Source organism: Lepidochelys olivacea (assembly GCF_965140295.1).
Source record: "Lepidochelys olivacea isolate rLepOli2 genome assembly, chromosome: 12".
NCBI classification, from domain to species: Eukaryota; Metazoa; Chordata; order Testudines; family Cheloniidae; genus Lepidochelys; species Lepidochelys olivacea.
In genome coordinates, this window is record NC_140422.1 from 17,683,373 (window position 1) to 17,703,064 (window position 19,692).

At 37.9% G+C, this 19,692-nt stretch overlaps 1 protein-coding gene and 1 long non-coding RNA gene across 2 annotated transcripts in view; one reads left to right on the forward strand and one right to left on the reverse strand.

Moving 5' to 3' along the window:
- The window catches only part of LOC311529146 (ATP-binding cassette sub-family C member 12-like), a 110,192-nt gene that overhangs the window by 20,705 nt on the left and 69,795 nt on the right, over positions 1-19,692 (forward strand). The window contains exons 6-12 of the mRNA XM_084644891.1: positions 2,900-3,133; positions 3,396-3,569; positions 5,383-5,530; positions 10,625-10,773; positions 13,939-14,046; positions 17,116-17,379; positions 18,120-18,191. Coding sequence (XP_084501017.1) covers positions 2,900-3,133; positions 3,396-3,569; positions 5,383-5,530; positions 10,625-10,773; positions 13,939-14,046; positions 17,116-17,379; positions 18,120-18,191 — 1,149 coding nt within the window. The remainder of the gene's footprint in view (positions 1-2,899; positions 3,134-3,395; positions 3,570-5,382; positions 5,531-10,624; positions 10,774-13,938; positions 14,047-17,115; positions 17,380-18,119; positions 18,192-19,692) is intronic.
- The window catches only part of LOC311529149, a 38,874-nt gene that overhangs the window by 13,603 nt on the left and 5,579 nt on the right, over positions 1-19,692 (reverse strand). Inside the window, exon 3 of the long non-coding RNA XR_014713778.1 lies at positions 7,178-7,283. This is a non-coding gene — a long non-coding RNA (uncharacterized lncRNA). The remainder of the gene's footprint in view (positions 1-7,177; positions 7,284-19,692) is intronic.

Below are 19,692 nucleotides of genomic sequence, written 5' to 3' on the forward strand. Positions count from 1 at the left end.
ATCAATAGAAATCTAAAGTAATTTGTATTATTAAAGTATTGAATTCTTCACAGAGACCCTACCAGCAATGTTCCATTAGTCAGAAACATGTTCTGAGTCCTTCTACCCATCACTGTAGTCTGAGTACCTAGTCATGGTATCACAGTATCATTACTACATGCAGTATGTTATTTCATTTACAGATTTTAAGAGTATCCTGCATTATTATTCTGTTTACTAGTGCCATTTCTGTTGTGAAGTCAGGAGTTAAACATTTGTACAGTACCAATTCCATTTAAATGTGATTACCTCTATAAGCAGGCAAGCCCATGAGCTTGCCTGGCAAATATGCTTTATCTGGAAGATGTACATGAGTACTAAAAAAATCCAAAAAAACTCTTGCACGGTAAAAATACCCCATAATATCATCACATTAACTTCTGACCATCTCAAAAATCTCAGTTGTATCATCTACTTCACAATCACAAAGCAAAAGATTGTTTTTGGAGAATCTCCATAGTAAGGGGAAAGAAAGGAATGGGGGTTTTATCAACTTTTTAAAAGGAAGAGACACACAAAATGGTTCCTGCTACAGAAAATCAAGGCAGCAAAGGCCTCTAAAGGCAATGGCATCAAGTAGAGGAGCCATAACTCGTTGTAGGGATGGGGCAGAGTCCACACAAGAAAGGGGTGGGCTACAGGGCCATCTTCAAAGTTTGATAGATCCACAGTTCTTGTCATTCACCTATCCCTATTTATTGCTTACATTTTACAGCTTCTTAAAGTAGAAATGGCAGACTTTTGGGGGGAAACTTTGCTTCACCATTCTTTGATGATTTTCAAAGATATTTCTGTGGGCTTGAGAGAGATAGTATCTGTTTGAGAAACCCAGATAAGTCAGAAGGATTTCAGAAACAAATTGACAAATCAAATTATTATTTTAAAAAAAAAAACTGTTTGTGGAAAGAGAGGAACGGCGAGCCTGAGGGTACGTCTGCACTGCAATCAAACACCTGTGGCTGGCCCGCTGAGCTCAGGCTGCGGTGCTATAAGATTGGAGTGTTGACGTCCGGGTTTGGGCTGGAGCCTCGGCTCTAGCGACTTTCCCTGTAAGAACTAGGTTACCTGGAGTGAGGTAAGGCAGAAGCAGACCTAGAAACAAGCTAACAAGAAACTCAGGAGCTATTGCTGCCGTAGGCAAATGCTTTGAGCAGCCCCTGAACTGCTGTTGCTGTTGGGCTTAAGAGCCAGTCTGATGACTCTTCCAGTCAAATAGGCTGTGTAGCCAATCAAGCAGCCACAGGCCGGTTGTGCTCATTAGATTGTCCAGAGAGTGTCTGCTGCAGGCCATGCTGCTAGACTGGCTCTGCTGAAGGCCCTGATTCCTGTCAGAGGTTTCTTTTTATTACATGTACTACTATAGCATTAATTTTTTATTCCTGTCCCATGTAACTGTGGATATTCTCATTGGCCATAGAAATGTCTAATCCTTTTATTGAAACCTAATAAGCTCCTGATCTCAATGATATCTCATGGGAATGAGTTCCAATGGTTCATTAAATTTTGTGTTAGTCTTTTCTTTTAGCAACTTTAAATTTGTTGTCCTTCAGTTCTGCCAATCATCCTCTCCTTATATTTAAAAAAATCCCACTTTCTCAATTTTAGTCTCTGCATACTAGCTTTTGGTGTGTTTCCTCCTCCAAGGATGTTGAACTTAATTATATTGCAGTCAATATTATCTTGTGGCTCTATTACAGTCCTTGAACCAACTTATTCTGTGCGGTAATAAGAAACAAGTCCAGAACAAGCTCTGTCTTTGGAACTATTTATTGCAAAAAGCAATTGTTAAACCTTGTTCTGATGTGACAATTGACCAGTTTAAGCACACTTAGTTGAAATCCCCATTATTTCAGTTTTATCAATTAATGTATTTGTTCATACCTCCCTCACAGAGTAACAGCAACTTTTGTTAACTAGCTACCTGAGCTGATTTCAGTGGTTTATACTAGGATATCAAGAGTGGATAAATATTTTTATTGGGCCAATAATTCAAGTAACTAATTTCAGAATCTTCCCGCAGTGAAACCAAGTGGTTCTCAAATGTGACAGATACTGGTATACAGACAGATAGATAGGTAACTGGTAACCATCTATTAAAATCTAGCCAGGCATTTTTCTGCACTCATCACCATAGTATCTGAGTGCCTATCCTTTAGTACCTCATGAATATAAAATGTAATTTCCTTCCCAAAACCTCTATTATTTATATGTGTAAATCCCATATGGTACCATGCTGGGTATGCCTACAGTGTGAACACCACTTGCAGTGGTGTGTAGGGTACGTGTAGCTACACCCTGCAGTGAAAAGCCAGTTGAGTTCACACTGAAATGTGTACACATGTCTGTGAAAGGCTCTAAAGTGGACAGTGGGGAAAGGCTCTGAGGGGAGGGAAGGTAGACAGTGGGGAAAGGCTCGTGTGTGGGGGAAGCCAGTGGGGAAAGGCTCTTGAGGGTGGGGGGACTTGCCAGAACCTTTCCCTGCTGGCTCACTGCTGCTGGAGACTTTCCCTGCAGTGGTGAAAGATTCCAGCAATGAGGAGGTAGCATTTACGCTACTAAAAATAGCTGCATAGATGGGAAGGTACTGCAGAGTAACATAGGGGACATGCCTGCATTGTTCAGCCGTTTCGTCACTCTACTCACCTAAGCAGTGCCTCACCATCTACACTGCTAGGTATACTGCTGCTGGGGGGCATGTAGTTTATGAACTCTACATGCCACTGAAAGGAGTGTGCATTGTAGAGGTGTCTGTGGAAGCAGCACAGTTCCTGACGTTGCGGTGTTGAACTTCCCAAAGGTTAACAGATGTGAAATTTTTCATGATGCAATTTTAAAAAATAATTCTGAAATTTCTTTGCAGACTGTGATCATTCATAAAATTCTACAGCACAGTGAAAGCGTCTCCAAAGACATCATTCGGGGAATTGGACTCTGCATAGCACTTTTTCTTGCTGAACTTTCCAAAGTAATATTCTGGGCATTGGCATGGGCCATCAACTACCGTACAGCTATAAGACTAAAAGTTGCTGTATCTACAGTAGCTTTTGAATATCTATTAGCATTTAAGTCTTTGACGCACATCTCTGTTGGTGAGGTAAATTTTCATAATCATATTCTACTTCTTAACCTCCAGGTGGCCTTTAATGTCTGAGCTGTTTTTGTAAAATACTAAAATAAGTCAATTGAAATGGTATAGTCACTTAAGTCTTGATGCACTAATAAACAGTATATGGATAGTGCATCCTGAAAGTCTTACTCCTGGGATTATAAAAACATGATTGGTTTAAAAACTCTTGGTCACAGAAATATTGATAAAAGGGAGAACTATTCATCTCTCTCTTTTTATATGTTTGCAGGTCATTAATGTATTAGCTAATGATGGCTATCGAATGTTTGAAGCTGCCTTATTTTGTCCTCTGCCAATTACTGTGCCTGCACTAATGATCGTTTGCACCATATATTCTTGTCTTATTCTTGGTCCCACTGCACTCACAGGAACATTTGTTTATATTATATTTATACCTCTACAGGTAAAGTGACTGATTTTCCCAATAATTTTATATGTACATTGATCAATATTAAATGTAAAGGCTGAGATTTTCAATGGACCGAAGGGTATAAGGCATAAAGTTTAATGTGGAGTTGGGTACTTAACTCCTTAGGCTCCTTTGAAAATCCTTACCTTTAATAATATTTTATTAAATAACTCAATAAAGGACCGTGTTCTTCTCTCAGTAAATCCAAAGTAACTCCATTCTCACAGTTGCTCTGCAATAACTAAAAGGAGAATTTGTCCCAATATCTGAATTTTCTGTTACATAGGCCTCTGATCTCATTGTGATACACAACACTGCAATACCTACTCACAAGTATCTTTTCACCTTAGTGTTGCCACATAAGCAGTTTAAATCACATTCATTTTAGTTTTTCTAAAAGACAACACAGGGGCCAAATTTTCAAAAACAATCAGGTACGATAGTTACAGATACGTCTAACATATGTAACTGCAATTTTGTACCTGTTGTACAATCAATAACTTGTGCAAGCATAGAGACTATTATGAAAATATGGTCTTAAGATACTTCGAGTGTGTTAATTAATGTATTAATTTAGTATTCACTGGTGATTACATTTTTCATATAAAGAATAAACTACATTCAGAATAGTTAAAGGAGCTTTCCTTTCAAGAAGTAACACTGGAATAATCCATTGTTACTTTTACATGAAGCTATATGTATTTTATTTCTATTTAAGATGGAGACATAGAGCTGTTTAGTTAATGAACTGTGTTTTCAATTGATTAAACTTTTCCAGACACATCTTAACAGTTTCTAAAGTACATTTGATAATCTCCTATAATGCTGTCACACCTACAGGAGCTAAACACACAGAACCACAAACCACTGCCTCAAAGTGTTTTCAATATGGTGGCAGCAGGTTTTTTCTGAGTGTGTGGTTGTGTGGATGGTCAATGGCTACAACTGGCAATATTGCAGGAGCCAGTTGCCACACCCTTTAAAGTAACAGCATTATATTGCTATCTCACTAGCTAGTCTTTATACGTTTGAATGTTTTTCCTCCATATATTTCCAAACTCTTTTTTGAATATTCACGTTTCCAGTGTCTATTGCTGTTCATTACAGTATTTCACTGAACACATTAAAGGACTCATTCAGGCCTTCCTTTTTGTATCTAGTAATATACATTGTATAGCTTTCTCGTTCTTTTTCTAATTTGATATTAGCATCTGTAAGGATAAAAATATATATAACATTGTCGAATCTACATATTAAGGTGCATAGGAAATCACAGCTGTTTCCTATTGTTCCCTCGTCATTTCTAAATAGTAAGTTGCATAGGAATATACTAATCTGTTCCTGTTTTTTACATGATATGTTAATGGCCTCTGACATGGAACATGGAAGCAAGCTCTAGTCTAGGTGACACACATCTTAGCAGAAGAGTCAAATTAGAAAAGGAACAAGAAATCTATACAATATATGTTGTTGGATACAAAAATGGAGTCCTGAATGAGGCCTTTAATGTGTTCATTGGAATACTACAATGAGTATCAATAGACACTGGAAACATGAATATTCAAAAAAGAGTTTGGAAGCATATGGAGGAAAAACATTCAAATGTATAAAGATTAGCTAGTGAGGTAGCAATATAATGCTGTCACTTTAAAAGGATGTGGCAATTGGCTCCTGCAATATTGCCAGTTGTAGGCATTTACCATCCACACAAACACACTCTCAAACATGTTTGCTTAAATTCACATTTTTGTTAGACGTCTCCGTTTTAAGGATGTGTTTTAATAGCATTTTTACATCTTGATTGCAGATGCTCATGGCTAAGCTCACATCCGTATTCCGACGAGCTGCTATGTCAGTGACAGATACTCGCGTGCGAACAATGAATGAGATTTTAACATGCATTAAATTGATCAAAATGTATGCTTGGGAAAAATCTTTTGCAAAGGCAATCAAAGGTATAAAAAGCAGCTATTTTATAGTAGTATATAAAATGGTAACTGTGCTTTCTCTACAATATCAGTGACTTATAGAAACTTAAACTGCTCTATGTTTTTAAAACCACTTGTCTCTAAGAAGGATGTTTATGAACCCCTGTTCTGTTTTCTCCACTGAAAGTCAGCAGAACTTAGGCTCCTCAGTCAGTTAGGAACTTTTGAAAATGTTACCCCTGAAGTATCATGCTATTTACTCCATGACCCTGCCAGTGCAGCTCCCTATGGTATATTACCTATTACTTCCTGATCCAGGCTAGTTTCAACTATTCCAAGCAATGGGGCTAACAAGATTCCCAACCCTGATTTTGAGCCTACCCTTTTCTTTTAATTTCATCCCATTACTCCTACTTATACCCGCCATTCCACTCATTCTCTCCTTGGTGTTTATACTCTTTAAATACTTGTAAAATCTTATATCACCTTTATTGCTTAGTCAAGCCATGCATATTTGGCTCTCTTTTCTCATAAATTATTCCCTCTAGCTTCCTAATAACATTTGTTGCTGTCAAGGTTCCTTCCCCACTCTGAAATCTAGGGTACAGATATGGGGACCTGCATGAAAGATCCCCTAAGCTTATTCTTACCAGCTTAGGTTAAAACTTCCCCAAGGCACAGATTTCTTTCTTGCCTTGGGAACCAGCTTAGGTTAAAACCTGGTATGCTGCCACCACCAAGCGATTTAACAAAGAATCTGGGAAGAGACCACTTGGAGACATCTTCCCCACAACTATCCCCCCAAGCCCTTACACCTCCTTTCCTGGGGAGGCTTGAGAATAAACAAGATGAGAACAAACCAGCCTTGGATTTTTAAGGCCCTAAAAACCCAATCCAATTCTTAAAAAACAGAAATTTATTAGAAGAACAAAACAAAGATAAAAGAAATACTCTGTAAGATTAGAATGGAAGATAATTTCACAGGCAGTCAGATTCAAAACATAGAGAATCCCTCCAGGCAAAACCTTATGTTACAAAGACACAAAAACAGGAACACACATTCCCTCCAGCCCAGGAATTTACAAGCCAAAACAAAGAAAACCTAATACATTTTCTAGCTAGATTACTTACTAACTTTACAGGACTTGGAGAGCTTGCATCCTTGATCTGTTCCCGGCAAAGGTATCACACAGACAAATCAAAGCCCTTTTCCCCGCCTCCAGATTTGGAAGTATCTTGTCCCCTCATTGGTCATTTTAGGTCAGATGCCAGCGAGGTTACCTTAGCTTCTTAACCCTTTACAGGTGAAAGGATTTTGCCTCTGGCCAGGATGGATTTTATAGCACTGTATACAGAAAGGTGGTTACCCTTCCCTTTATTTTTATGACAGTTGCTCTTCTCTGAACTCACTCCAATTTGTCTACAACAAGCAGCAAAACTTGCCAAACAAATCTGATTACTTCTTTTGGCTGTTATAGAGTAAGGGCTCAATCCCAAGAGGTTGCTGTGTGCCCCCAACTCCCATCATAAGTGGAAGTTGAAGAGCAGTTAGTACCTCTCAGGATTGGGCCCCTAATAAAGGAAGCTAGCAAATGCAATATAGGATTTAATAGGGTGACTCATGAAATGTTGATCGCAAGATTAATTTGTACTGGCTTAGATGCGAACACTTACCTAGATTGGAAATTGAGGTGCCATAAACAAAGTGGAATGATAAAACAGCATTAAGTTCGGAGGGGGGATGTTAACATTTCTCCTATTTAATCTCTTCATTCATGATCTGGAAGTGGAGATAAACAACACATTGATCAAACTGGCTGACACTAAATCAGGAGGTGGTCTGAACACAGTAATAATACAGAGGTAATCTAGAGAAGTTAGCAATATGGCAGAAAATAATAAGAAGAAATTCAGCTAATATATACAGGTAAAAATGGCCCCAAACTGAGCTATTCAATGGGAGACCAAAAGCTGGAAAGCACTAATGTCAGGAGAGCTATAGGGATAAAGGGCAGCAAATAAGAAACATTGTGATTTGGCAATAAAAAGGGTAACAAATACAGAGTGCAAATGGGGTGGCATCTCTCCACAGGAGATAGTTTGTCTTTGCCTGCTCTGGTGGTAATGTACCTGGAATGTTGCATCCTGTATTGCAATATTTCCCTTTCTCCAGGCAGCCCAACCTCACAAATCCCTTACCACAGAGCCTAAAGCCTGAATTTCCATGATCCTGGCCAGGGAATCAGACAGGGAAATCAGAGCACTGGAGGCCAGAAGAGCTGTACATATGGTCAAAGGAGGATAAGAGAAAGATATGTGATGAGTCTCCACATATGGGTGAGACCAAATGGAAGCCTATGGGGGGAAATGGTCAGAAGCAGCCAGGATAGACTGAACAGGGAGAAATCCTAGACCAGGTGGGACAGCTGCAGGGTATACCACCAATGAGTTACACTCCTGTGGGTGGTCAAGAGAGGAACATTAAGTCGGTCAGTCCTCCAGAAATAATCTTAGGAAGTCAGCAGTAAACTGAGGTGCTGCTCTTATGGCTCCTAATCTTTGAACGGGTGGTACACAGAGATAAAGTGACAGGTTTCAGAGTAACAGCCGTGTTAGTCTGTATTCGCAAAAAGAAAAGGAGTACTTGTGGCACCTTAGAGACTTACCAATTTATTTGAGCATAAGCTTTCGTGAGCTACAGCTCACTTCATCGGATGCATACTGTGGAAAGTTTAGAAGATCTTATTATATACACACAAAGCATGAAAAAATATCTCCTCCCACCCCACTCTCCTGCTGGTAATAGCTTATCTAAAGTGATCACTCTCCTTACAATGTGTATGATAATCAAGTTGGGCCATTTCCAGCACAAATCCAGGGTTTAACAAGAACGTCTGCGGGGGGGCCTAAGTTAATTGTATCCAATTTGCAAATGAATTCCAATTCAGCAGTTTCTCGCTGGAGTCTGGATTTGAAGTTTTTTTGTTGTAAAATAGCGACTTTCATGTCTGTAATCGCGTGACCAGAGAGATTGAAGTGTTCTCCGACTGGTTTATGAATGTTATAATTCTTGACATCTGATTTGTGTCCATTTATTCTTTTACGTAGAGACTGTCCAGTTTGACCAATGTACATGGCAGAGGGGCATTGCTGGCACATGATGGCATATATCACATTGGTTGATGTGAAAGTCGCTATTTTACAACAAAAAAACTTCAAATCCAGACTCCAGTGAGAAACTGCTGAATTGGAATTCATTTGCGAATTGGATACAATTAACTTAGGCTTGAATAGAGACTGGAAGTGGCTTAGTCATTATGCAAGGTAGCCTATTTCCCCTTGTTTTTTCCTACCCCCCCCAGACGTTCTTGTTAAACCCTGGATTTGTGCTGGAAATGGCCCACCTTGATTATCATACACAATGTAAGGAGAGTGGTCACTTTGGATAAGCTATTATCAGCAGGAGAGTGAGTTTGGGGAGGGGGGCAAGAGGGGGAGAAAACCTGGATTTGTGTTGGAAATGGCCCACCTTGATTATCATACACATTGTAAGGAGAGTGGTCACTTTAGATAAGCTATTACCAGCAGGAGAGTGGAGTGGGAGGAGATATTGTTTCATGCTTTGTGTGTATATAATAAGATCTTCTAAACTTTCCACAGGATGCATCCGATGAAGTGAGCTGTAGCTCACGAAAGCTTATGCTCAAATAAATTGGTTAGTCTCTAAGGTACCACAAGTACTCCTTTTCTTTTTGAGAGATAAAGTGGGACACAAAAATAGAACATTGGGACCAAGTGTGATACGGAGAAGGGGATAAAGGAAACAGGCTTCCCACTGTCCACGAAAATCCTTACTCTGGATGGGAGAGAAGCAGCCTTCTAAAGGCTTCACATAAGAGGAAGTAGGTAAAGTGGCTCTCCCTCAAGGCTACAAAAGGTAACTAACGGGATACCTTTGGAAGGCAGTGGATGGATTCCAGGCCACTGAAGAGAGAGCCAGGCTTATTGGGGTGAAAGGGTTACTGAAGTGGAGGTGATTTGATCAATTTCAGTGCAACTCACTGAGAGACATTTTTGGTTTTCCCTTCCCTTTTCGGCTTTGAGGTTGCATTTTCACACAAACCCAAAACTCAAAGCAAAACTGGGGTTCTGAACCAGTACAAAACAAGCCCATTGTCCTGTTCATCACAACCCCATGTTATCTTAAATGTAGCCCTTGTAAAGACTTCCTCCAGAATTCTGGAGTAAATATGGAAATAAAATATTTATACAAAAATACAGGTTTAGGAAGGTAAACATGGTAATGAAAAGAGAGCTGTCTAAAATCAATGTTTAACTGAACCTAAGTGCAAACAGTTGAGTCTATTTACTGATTATCCATCATTTAATGCTTTAAGGGCCAAAAATATATAGTCTTTTATCGGGAAATGTTAATTTTACCATATATCCACAAACCAACAAAAATATTTCCATCACTAGTAACTTAAATTTATAGATAGGCAAAGTAAGGAAAATGCTGCTTGATTTAGGGATATTTACTTTTTATATTTTGAGGTGTGATGTTGACTGGTTGAGTATTAATGGTTATAAAGCTTTAACTTTTTGAAGCTCAACATCAGTCATTAATTATTGTTTGACATCCCTCCCAGTTTTCTGCAACAGTGAAAATTTAAACTTGATTTAAAATAAAAAAATGCTTAAACACATAATTTTACACAATGGTGAAAATTTAAATCAATAGAATTTTTTTTAAAAAATGGTATTATCGATTGAAGTTATTAAACAAAAATCAAAATCAATTTCTGCCAAATATAAAAGTATATATGTAAAGCAGTCACTTAGGCTTTTGCTTAATCATAAGATTTTTGTTTGTTTGTTTAAAGGGAAAAATAGATCCAGTAACAATGTTTAAATAGCTTTTGTGTTACCATCTTAATGCTATCAAATGTAGGGCTATAAATTTGCCTTTGGTGCATGCAATTCAATTGATATCAACGTCTCCCAAATCCAGACTTAGTATAAGGAAGGCCTTTGCTGTATAGAATGGTCTTCTCTTGAAAATATTAGCTCTGCTTTACATTTTTTTACATTACAATATTTTAAATTTCTTATATTTCACAGGTATAAGAAATGTTGAAAGGAAAATATTGGAAAAAGCGGGATATGTACAAAGTGTAAACTCTGCTCTGACACCTATTGTATCAACACTGGCTATCGTCATGACGTTTGTTTTACACACCCTTTTAAAGCAAGAACTAACTGCATCAGTTGTACGACTTTTTTATATATATATTTATATATATATCTTCCCCCAAAGTCCCTGTTCCCTTATAGTACAGTATATCTTTGTAGAGTAGATCTGGATCCTCTTAAATTTACTTACTTTCCCCTAGGATTTTTAATGAATGGCAGCTCCAAAATTAACATAGCTTTCCTGTACAGACTGTACAGGGCCAGGGGCAGCAGCTTTGTGTAATTTTTGGTGGTGCCCAGAATGGGTTCAAGTTTGCCCCGCCTCACACACCTGCCTAAGGCTGTGGGAGGGAGTTTGGGTGTGGGAGGGGTGCGGGCTCTGGATGAGGGTGGGAGGTTGGGGTGCGGGAGAGGGTGAAGAGTTGGTGTTTATCTCGGGCGGGTCCCGAAAGCGACCCAAACACCCCTCTGGCAGCGGCTGCTAGGCAGGAGGGCCGGGGGGTGTGTCTCTGCACGCCGCTGCCCGCAGGCACCACCCTCGCAGCTTCCAATAGCTGCAGTTCCTGGCCAATGGGAGCTGCGGAGTCCACGCGCATGGTGGGGGCAGCACGTGGAGATGCCTCCCCCCGGTCACGCGGACATGCTGGCCACTTCTGGGAGTGGCACAGAGCGAGGGCAGGCAGGGAGCCACCTTAGCCCCACAGTACTGCTGGTGGTGGAGGCGGCGGCCAGGAGCCCATAGGCCCTTTTAAATCGCATGGGGGTGGCAGGTGGGGCCAGTAGACACTCCCGGGCAGGCGTGTGGGGACCACAAGCAGGGCTGGGGAGAGACTCAGCCCCAAACATTGGTGGAACCGGGCCTCCAGACCCTGAATATTCCTGGAACCCCGGCAGCATGGGCCCATACAACTTGCTGCACCTGTATTTGGCTAATAAACCAGGGTAGCTTCTATTAAACACTGCATGGTAAAGATAAAGTTAATAAATTAAATTGATTATTAATTAGGGAAGCTTCTAAAAGAAGATATATGGTCTTTTAAATGCTTTAAAGTATTTTCTTAAATAGTAAGAAACTAACTAGACATTTGGGATCATTCACCACCCACTCCTTCCACACAGGACTCAATGCAGATTAATGCAAAATTCAGTCTGGTGAACAGCAAGATGCATTCCCCTTTAGAAAGCAGTCGCTAGGGAAAAGATGGAGGGCAGGAAGGGTAAACATACAAGCAAAGGAGGAAATTTTGTTTAAAAAAATCCCAGCCTGACATGTAGGGGGTTTATTGGCAAAAACACTTGACTACAAAATGAGTGAGGATGTACAAAAGGAAAGTCAAAGAAACAGCAAAAAGCAGGGAAAAAGATTCCATGTAATGCTGATAAAAGAGAATATAGCTTCTGATATACTATCAGAGTTTTGCCATTGACTTCAATGAAGCCAGGATTTCATCCAATTAATCTATATGCTTATATGTCCCCCAGCATACCAGTATCTGAACACCTCCTCCCAAATATTGGAAAACAGAAATAATAGTGTGGTCTCTCTCTTCCTCCCCAGCCTGTAGGGGATATAACCTGAATAGTTGATATGGTTTATGTGTTTACTGAGCAAACGGTGGTAAAGCTAAGCAGAAGGGATAAACATTGGATTTCATTATAAAGATGGTGAGATTAGTTGTCATTCTGACTTCTGGTAGCAAGTTCCATTGTCTTGGTCTAGCTCTTGTAAAGTTCGGCCTCCCATGTTGTTTGATGGTTTCATTGCTTCAGTGAGACATAGTTGTCATGGCCATGGAGGTGATCTCTCAAGTAGACAGGGCCAGTTCCATGGAAGGCTTTGAATTTCAGGTTAGAACCGTTAAACTGGGGAGCTGGTGCAGAGTATTGCACAAAGGGGATGTATTTCACAGCAACCTATTTTGCTAAGCAGATCTGCTGATGCGTTTTGTAACGGTTGTTTCTTCCAGGTATGTTTCTTGTATATTTGTGAATAGTACTTTCATATTTTATGCTTTATATGTGGGAGTCCAAAGATTTCCTATGAGAAAACAAAGATGAAGAGTTTGGATAGGAAGTTGTGTGCTATTATATCAGAATCCTTGCCCTTGTGGATGTTGAAATCTCCTGAGATGAGTCTTGTGAACTGTATCACCATGTGAGAGAGCATCTGTATCAGCTTCTCTGGGAAGCCTGGGGTACCTATAAATTTGTGCAGAGGCTGCAGCTGTGACTAGTTCCTTCCACTGTTCACTCAAATTGGTTGAAAATTTTCCAACAGAACAATATTCTATTAGAAAATGCTGATTCAAGAGAACTGAAACATTATGTAGGAACATGTTGATTCCGTCAAAGTCTGCCTGCCTAGTTTCGTGCCAGTACAGACACTCCCAGTTCCCAGACTCCCCAGGCAGTTGTTTCCCGGGCTTGCCCAGATCCTTAGGCAATTCTTGGAATTAAGCAAGGAACAAGCAAAAATATTACCATCTTTTTATTTTGTACATAACTGCATAAACAGAAAATGCACAAAGACCGAAAAAAGTGGACATAATACCAATTTTAAAAATGCATAGTAAGCTAGAGGCCTCTTAATTACACATCAATAATCTCATTTATGTCTTATGAAAATACTGGGTTCATTTATTAGGGACAAAATGAAATGTTTCACTTATAAGTAAACAGGAGTTAGGCACTTGCCAACATATGTTTGCTAAGAATATGCCTGACTGATTTCTTTAAAGAAGTGACAAAGCATATGTAGGAAGGCAGGGCAGTGTATGTGAGTTACTTGGATTTCAGTGAAGCCCTTGACAAGGTATCACACAGGAAGCTTCTAGACAAGATAAAAAAGTGTAAGCTTCATTGCTAACATAGCAAGACGGATTGGAAGTTGGTTTGCAGGAAGGGTTCAGAGACTTACACTTAACAGGTCAAATTCCTCCCTCACCTAACTTCACTGAAATCAGTGGTAGAAGACCTAGGAAGACTCCTCAAACTGATGTTCCAGAAAGCTCAGTAATGGGACCAACGCCATTTTGCATATTCATAATGACTTGAAAAATGGAAGGCGTTGCATTGTGTTTTAGCCACTCACATTGCAATTACGAAAATGAAAATCACACAAATTAAAAGCATATATTTGTTCCTACCCTGTAAAATATAATACAAAAATATATTTAGAATTTTTATGCAAAAGAATGGTCAGCACTAAAATAGTAAAAGCCTTTTTCCTTTTTCTTTTGCAGGCATTTAGTGTGATTGCCATGTTTAATGTAATGAAGTTTTCAATTGCTATCTTGCCTTTCTCAGTGAAAGCAGCAGCAGAAGCTAAAGTTTCCCTAACAAGATTGAAGGTAAAACATGGTTTTAAAATATTCAGGGAATTTTCTAGATAAGTGCAAACAAGGGTTTACCTATACAGGGAGTTATTCTGGAATAATTATTCCTGATTAACTCCCTATATGTACATACCATATTCCAAATTAGGGTAATCTACTTCCAAAGCGGTTAAAATTGAACCAGAATAAGAATCTTCTTAAATAAGAGCATCCACACAAGAAGTTAATCAGAAATAGCTCTTCTGTTTTAAATTCACACCCTCCCTTAATCTGAATTAATTTCTCAGTGCAGACAATCGCTTAATGTAGATTGTAATTTTACTTCTTGTTCAGAGCAATGGAAAGACTCCCATTGACTTCAATGACTTCAGGCATTATAACAGGCTTTAGTTAGTAAATAAAAGAAAACTACACTAAACTACATACCTAATTCTAAAGAGAAAACTAAAAATGTGTATTTCAAAAGTAAAATTAAAAACAGAATAGTTATACATCAAATAACAAGCCACTACTGCCTTCTTCCTCTATTATTATTGTTAGCAGTAGTAGTATTGCGGCAACCAGGACCAGGGCACTATTTTGCTAGGTGCTGTACAAACAAAAATGTAACGAAGCAAGAGAAAAGAAGAAAGATTAAAAGAATCTGTTTACTGTTACAGTGCACTGGAAATAGTGAGTTTTTAAATTATTTTTAAAAATGGGAGCTAATCTAAAAGTTATTGTTGAAGCAACTTAAGTGAATCAATGTGTTTATTTTTTATTTATAATTTTTTAAATCGCTTGACAGACCATTTTATATATATTGATATAAAAATGGGCTGTCAAGCAATTAAAAAATTAATTGTGATTAATTGCATTGTTAAGAATAGAATACCATTTATTTAAATATTTGTGGATGTTTTCTACATTTTCAAATATACTGATTTCAATTACAACAGAATACAAAGTGTACAGTGCTCACATTGTTTATTTTTGATTACAAGTATTTGCAATGTAAAAAAAAATAGAAATTGTATTTTTCAATTCACATAATACAAGTATAGTAGTGCAATCTCTTTATCATGCAAGTTGAACTTAAAAATGTAGAATTATGTAAAAAAATGCATTCAAAAATAAAACAATGTAAAATTTTAGAGCCTGCAAATCCACTCATTCCTACTTCTTGTTCAACCAATCACTCAGACAAACACGTTTGTTTACAGGAAACATTGCTGCCCACTTCTTGTTTACAATATCACCTGAAAGTGAGAACAGGCATTCTCATGGCACTGGTGTAGCCGGTGTCACAAGATATTTACATGCCAGATGAGCTAAAGATTCATATGTCCCTTCATCCTTCAACCAGCATTCCCTGGGACATGTGTCCATGCTGATGATAGGTTCTGCTCAATAACAATGAAATGCAGTGCAGACCGATGCACATTCATTTTCAGTATCTGAGTCAAATAAGATTGACAGACGGTCGATTTTCTTTTTTGGTGGGTCGGGTTCTGTAGTTTCTGCATTGGAGTGTTGCTCTTTTAAGACTTCTGAAAGCATGCTCCACACCTCGTTCCTCTCAGATTTTGGAAGGCACTTTAGATTCTTAAACCTTGGGTCGAGTGCTGTAGCTATCTTTAGAAATCTCACATTGGTACCTTCTTTGTGTTTTGTAAAATCTGCAGTGAAAATGTTCTTAAAATGAACAACGTGTGCTGGATCATCATTCAAGTCTGCTATAATGGGAAATCTATGGCAGAATGCGGGTAAAACAAAGCAGGAGACATACAATTCTCCCCCAAGGAGTTCAGTCACAAATTTAATTAGAGATTATTTTTTTAATGAGCGTCATCAGGATGAAGCATGTACTCTGGAATGGTGGCCGAAGCATGAAAGGGTATACAAATGTTTAGCATATCTGGCATGTAAATACCTTGCAATGCCAGCAACAAAAAGTGCCATGAAAATGCCTGTTCTGACTTTCTGGTTACTTTGTAAATAAGAAGAGGGCAGCATTATCTCCTATAAATGTAAACAAACTTGTTTGACTGATTGGCTGAACAAAAAGTAGGACTGAGTGGACTTATTGGCTCTGAAGTTTCACATTGTTTTGTTTTTGAGTGCAGTTATGAAACAAAAAAATCTACATTTCTAAGTTTCACTTTCATGACAAAGAGATTGCACTACAGCACTTGTATGAGGTGAATTGAAAAATATTATTTCTTTTGTTTATCATGTTTACAGTGCAAATATTTGTAATAAAAATATACACTGATTTCAGTGACAACATAGAATACGATATATGAAAGTGTAGAAAAACATCAAAAATATTTAATAAATTTCAATTGGTATTCTATTGTTTAACAGTGTGATTAAAACAGCCCTTATTTTTTACAGATAATATACTATATTTAGTATAATATAGTATATATATTATACATATAATATACTTGTAATATTATACAAGCTCTGAAATTTTCTGATTTCCAGTGCCTTCTTATGTTCTTATGGGACAATTGATTTGATTAGTTCTACTTTGTTCCACATAATGTGGCTATTGTAGAAACGCCTGGCCTCACTGAAAGAGAAATCAACCCCATTCACTGAATGGAGAAATTGAAACAGCAGCAGATATTTCTAAAAAAATAATATATATAACAAATATCAAATAGTGTTATGTTGCAAATAGGTGTCTAAGACCCTGATCCTAAAAACAATTGGGCCTTTCATATGCCAAAGGATTTACATGCTGCTTCTCTTTGTATTAGAACTAGTCAGTGGACTTCTACTGTAACTAAACAAATTAATTGTTCCTGGTGAACCACAAATGGTTCAGAGGATCAGAGCACAAAAGATCAAAAGTTTATCCAAATTCTTGAATCCCTAAAAGTGAAAATCTCTTAAGAATATTTTTTGCAGTATTTCTAAAGAAATATCTGCACTGATTCTGCTTCTATACTAAATAGTTTGCTAGAATCTCACCACATTTCACCAACATATTATCAGCAGTCAGCTCTATGCTGGATTAATCAAAAGAATAATATTTTTTCACTTTTCATACTTTGATAAATAAATGGCATTTTTATTTTTATTCTCTTATTTTAGAAAATTCTCCTAACTGAAATTCCTCCTGTTTATGTAAAGCAACTGAAAAATTCAGAAAATGCTGTGGTAATGGAAAATGCTACACTGTCTTGGGAATGTATGAATGAACACAGCAGAAAGAACAATAATGAAAACATGAATGGGAAGACTGCTTTTCAATACCAACCAAAACCAGGGCCTGTCCTTCCTCACTCTGAGACATCAATCGGAGAGGAGGATAGTGCAGCCATTGCTTTATACAATTTAAGCTTTACTGTGAAGAAAGTAAGTTTGTAAGATAACAATCTGCCTGCAAGGATTTGGGTGCCCTGGGGCCCTTGCTATCTCTGCCTTGCACTGCTGAGCTAAGAAACAAAGGTTTCAATTCGCCTTCTTCCCCCAGACACGCACCTCTCTTTGCCCAGCATAGGCTTTCTAAAGCACCCATTAGACCACTAATAAATTATTATTTGTACTGCAGTAGTACCTAGGAGTCAGTCATGGATCAGTATTCTATTGTGCTAGGTACAAACACAGAACATGGTTTATAAAGTGCATATCTCAATACCAAACAATGACTGATTTTTATAAATAAATTCCATATCCAAGACTTCATTTATGCACCAGTCACCAGAATAGAGAATTTTTTTGTAAATTCCTTACATTAATGAAAAGGCTACAGCACTCTACACAGTAAAAAGAAATTAAAAAAAAAATGTACATCACTGCATTATTTAAAATACCAATTCTATAGGCTTCTATAAATCCAAATACAACACCTTTAACTTTGTCTTCTTGGGAGTAAAATATGCATTACGGCACTGATCCAAGAAAGAACTTTATCTACATGCTTAAAATTAAATGGTTAAGAGGTCTTCCTGAATAAGGATGCTTTCCTGAATTGGCAGGTGTGACAGGACATGAAATATTTGTTGCATGATCGCAGAACAGTAGGCAACATGATATGAGAAATTTATTACTTTACAAATATAGATCAACTATCTGCAAAATATGTCTCTTTGTAGGGAAAGGTTTTGGGAATTTGTGGAAATGTTGGAAGCGGAAAGAGCTCAGTCATATCAGCTATTCTAGGACAGGTATGCTTATCACTGTAGAATAACTTCCATAATTATTTTTATTTTCCTTTTGCATGAGAAATATATATTTAACTGAATGTTTTGGTACTGTTTGTTCTAGTACTAGGGTTCTCATTTAATCGCAGTTAACTCATGCGATTAACTGAAAAAAATTATTTGTGATTAAAAAAATTAATCACAATTAATCGCAGTTTTAATTGCACTGTTAAACAATAGAATACCAATTGAAATGTATACAATATTTTGCATGTTTTGTATACATTTTCATATATATTGTTTTCTGTGTTGTAATTGAAATCGAAGTGTATATAATTTTTTATTACAAATATTTCCACTGTAAAAATGATAAAAAATAGTATTTTGCAATTCATCTCATATAAGTACTGTAGTGCAATCTCTTTCTCATGAAAGTGCAACTTACAAATGTAGAATTTTTTTTGTTACATAACTGCACTCAAAAACAAAACAATGTAAAATTTCAGAGCTTACAAGTCTACTCAGTCCTACTTCTTGTTCAGCCAATCGCTAAGAAAAACAAGTTTATTTACATTTACAGGAGATAATGCGGCCCTCTTCTTATTTACAAAGTAACCAGAAAGTCAGAACAGGCATTTTCATGGCACTTTTTGTTGCTGGCATTGCAAGGTATTTACATGCCAGATATGCTAAACATTTGTATACCCTTTCATGCTTCGGCCACCATTCCAGAGGACATGCTTCCATCCTGATGACGTGCATTAAAAAAATAATGCGCTAATTAAATTTGTGACTGAACTCCTTGGGGGAGAATTGTATGTCCCCTGCTCTGTTTTACCTGCATTCTGCCATAGATTTCCCATTATAGCAGACTTGAATGATGATCCAGCACATGTTGTTCATTTTAAGAACACTTTCACTGCAGATTTTACAAAACACAAAGAAGGTACCAATGTGAGATTTCTAAAGATAGCTACAGCACTCGACCCAAGGTTTAAGAATCGAAAGTGCCTTCCAAAATCTGAGAGGGATGAGGTGTGGAGCATGCTTTCAGAGGTCTTAAAAGAGCAACACTCCAATGCAGAAACTACAGAACCCGACCCACCAAAAAAGAAAATCGACCGTCTGTCGGTCTTATTTGACTCAGATATTGAAAATGAACATGCATCGGTTCACACTGCGTTTCATTGTTATTGAGCAGAACCCATCATCAGCATGGATGCATGTCCCATGGAATGCTGGTTGAAGCATGAAGGGACATATTAATCTTTAGTGCATTTGGCATGTAAATATCTTGTGGTGCCAGCTACAACAGTGCCATGCAAACTCCTGTTCTCACTTTCAGGCGACACTGTAAGCAAGAAACAGGCAGCATTATCTCCTGCAAATGTAAACAAACTTGTTTGTCTGAGTAATTGGCTGAACAAGAAGTAGGACTGAGTGGACTTGCAGGCTCTAAAATATTGCATTGTTTTATTTTTGAATGCAGTTTTTTTTTAACATAATTCTACATTTGTAAGTTCAA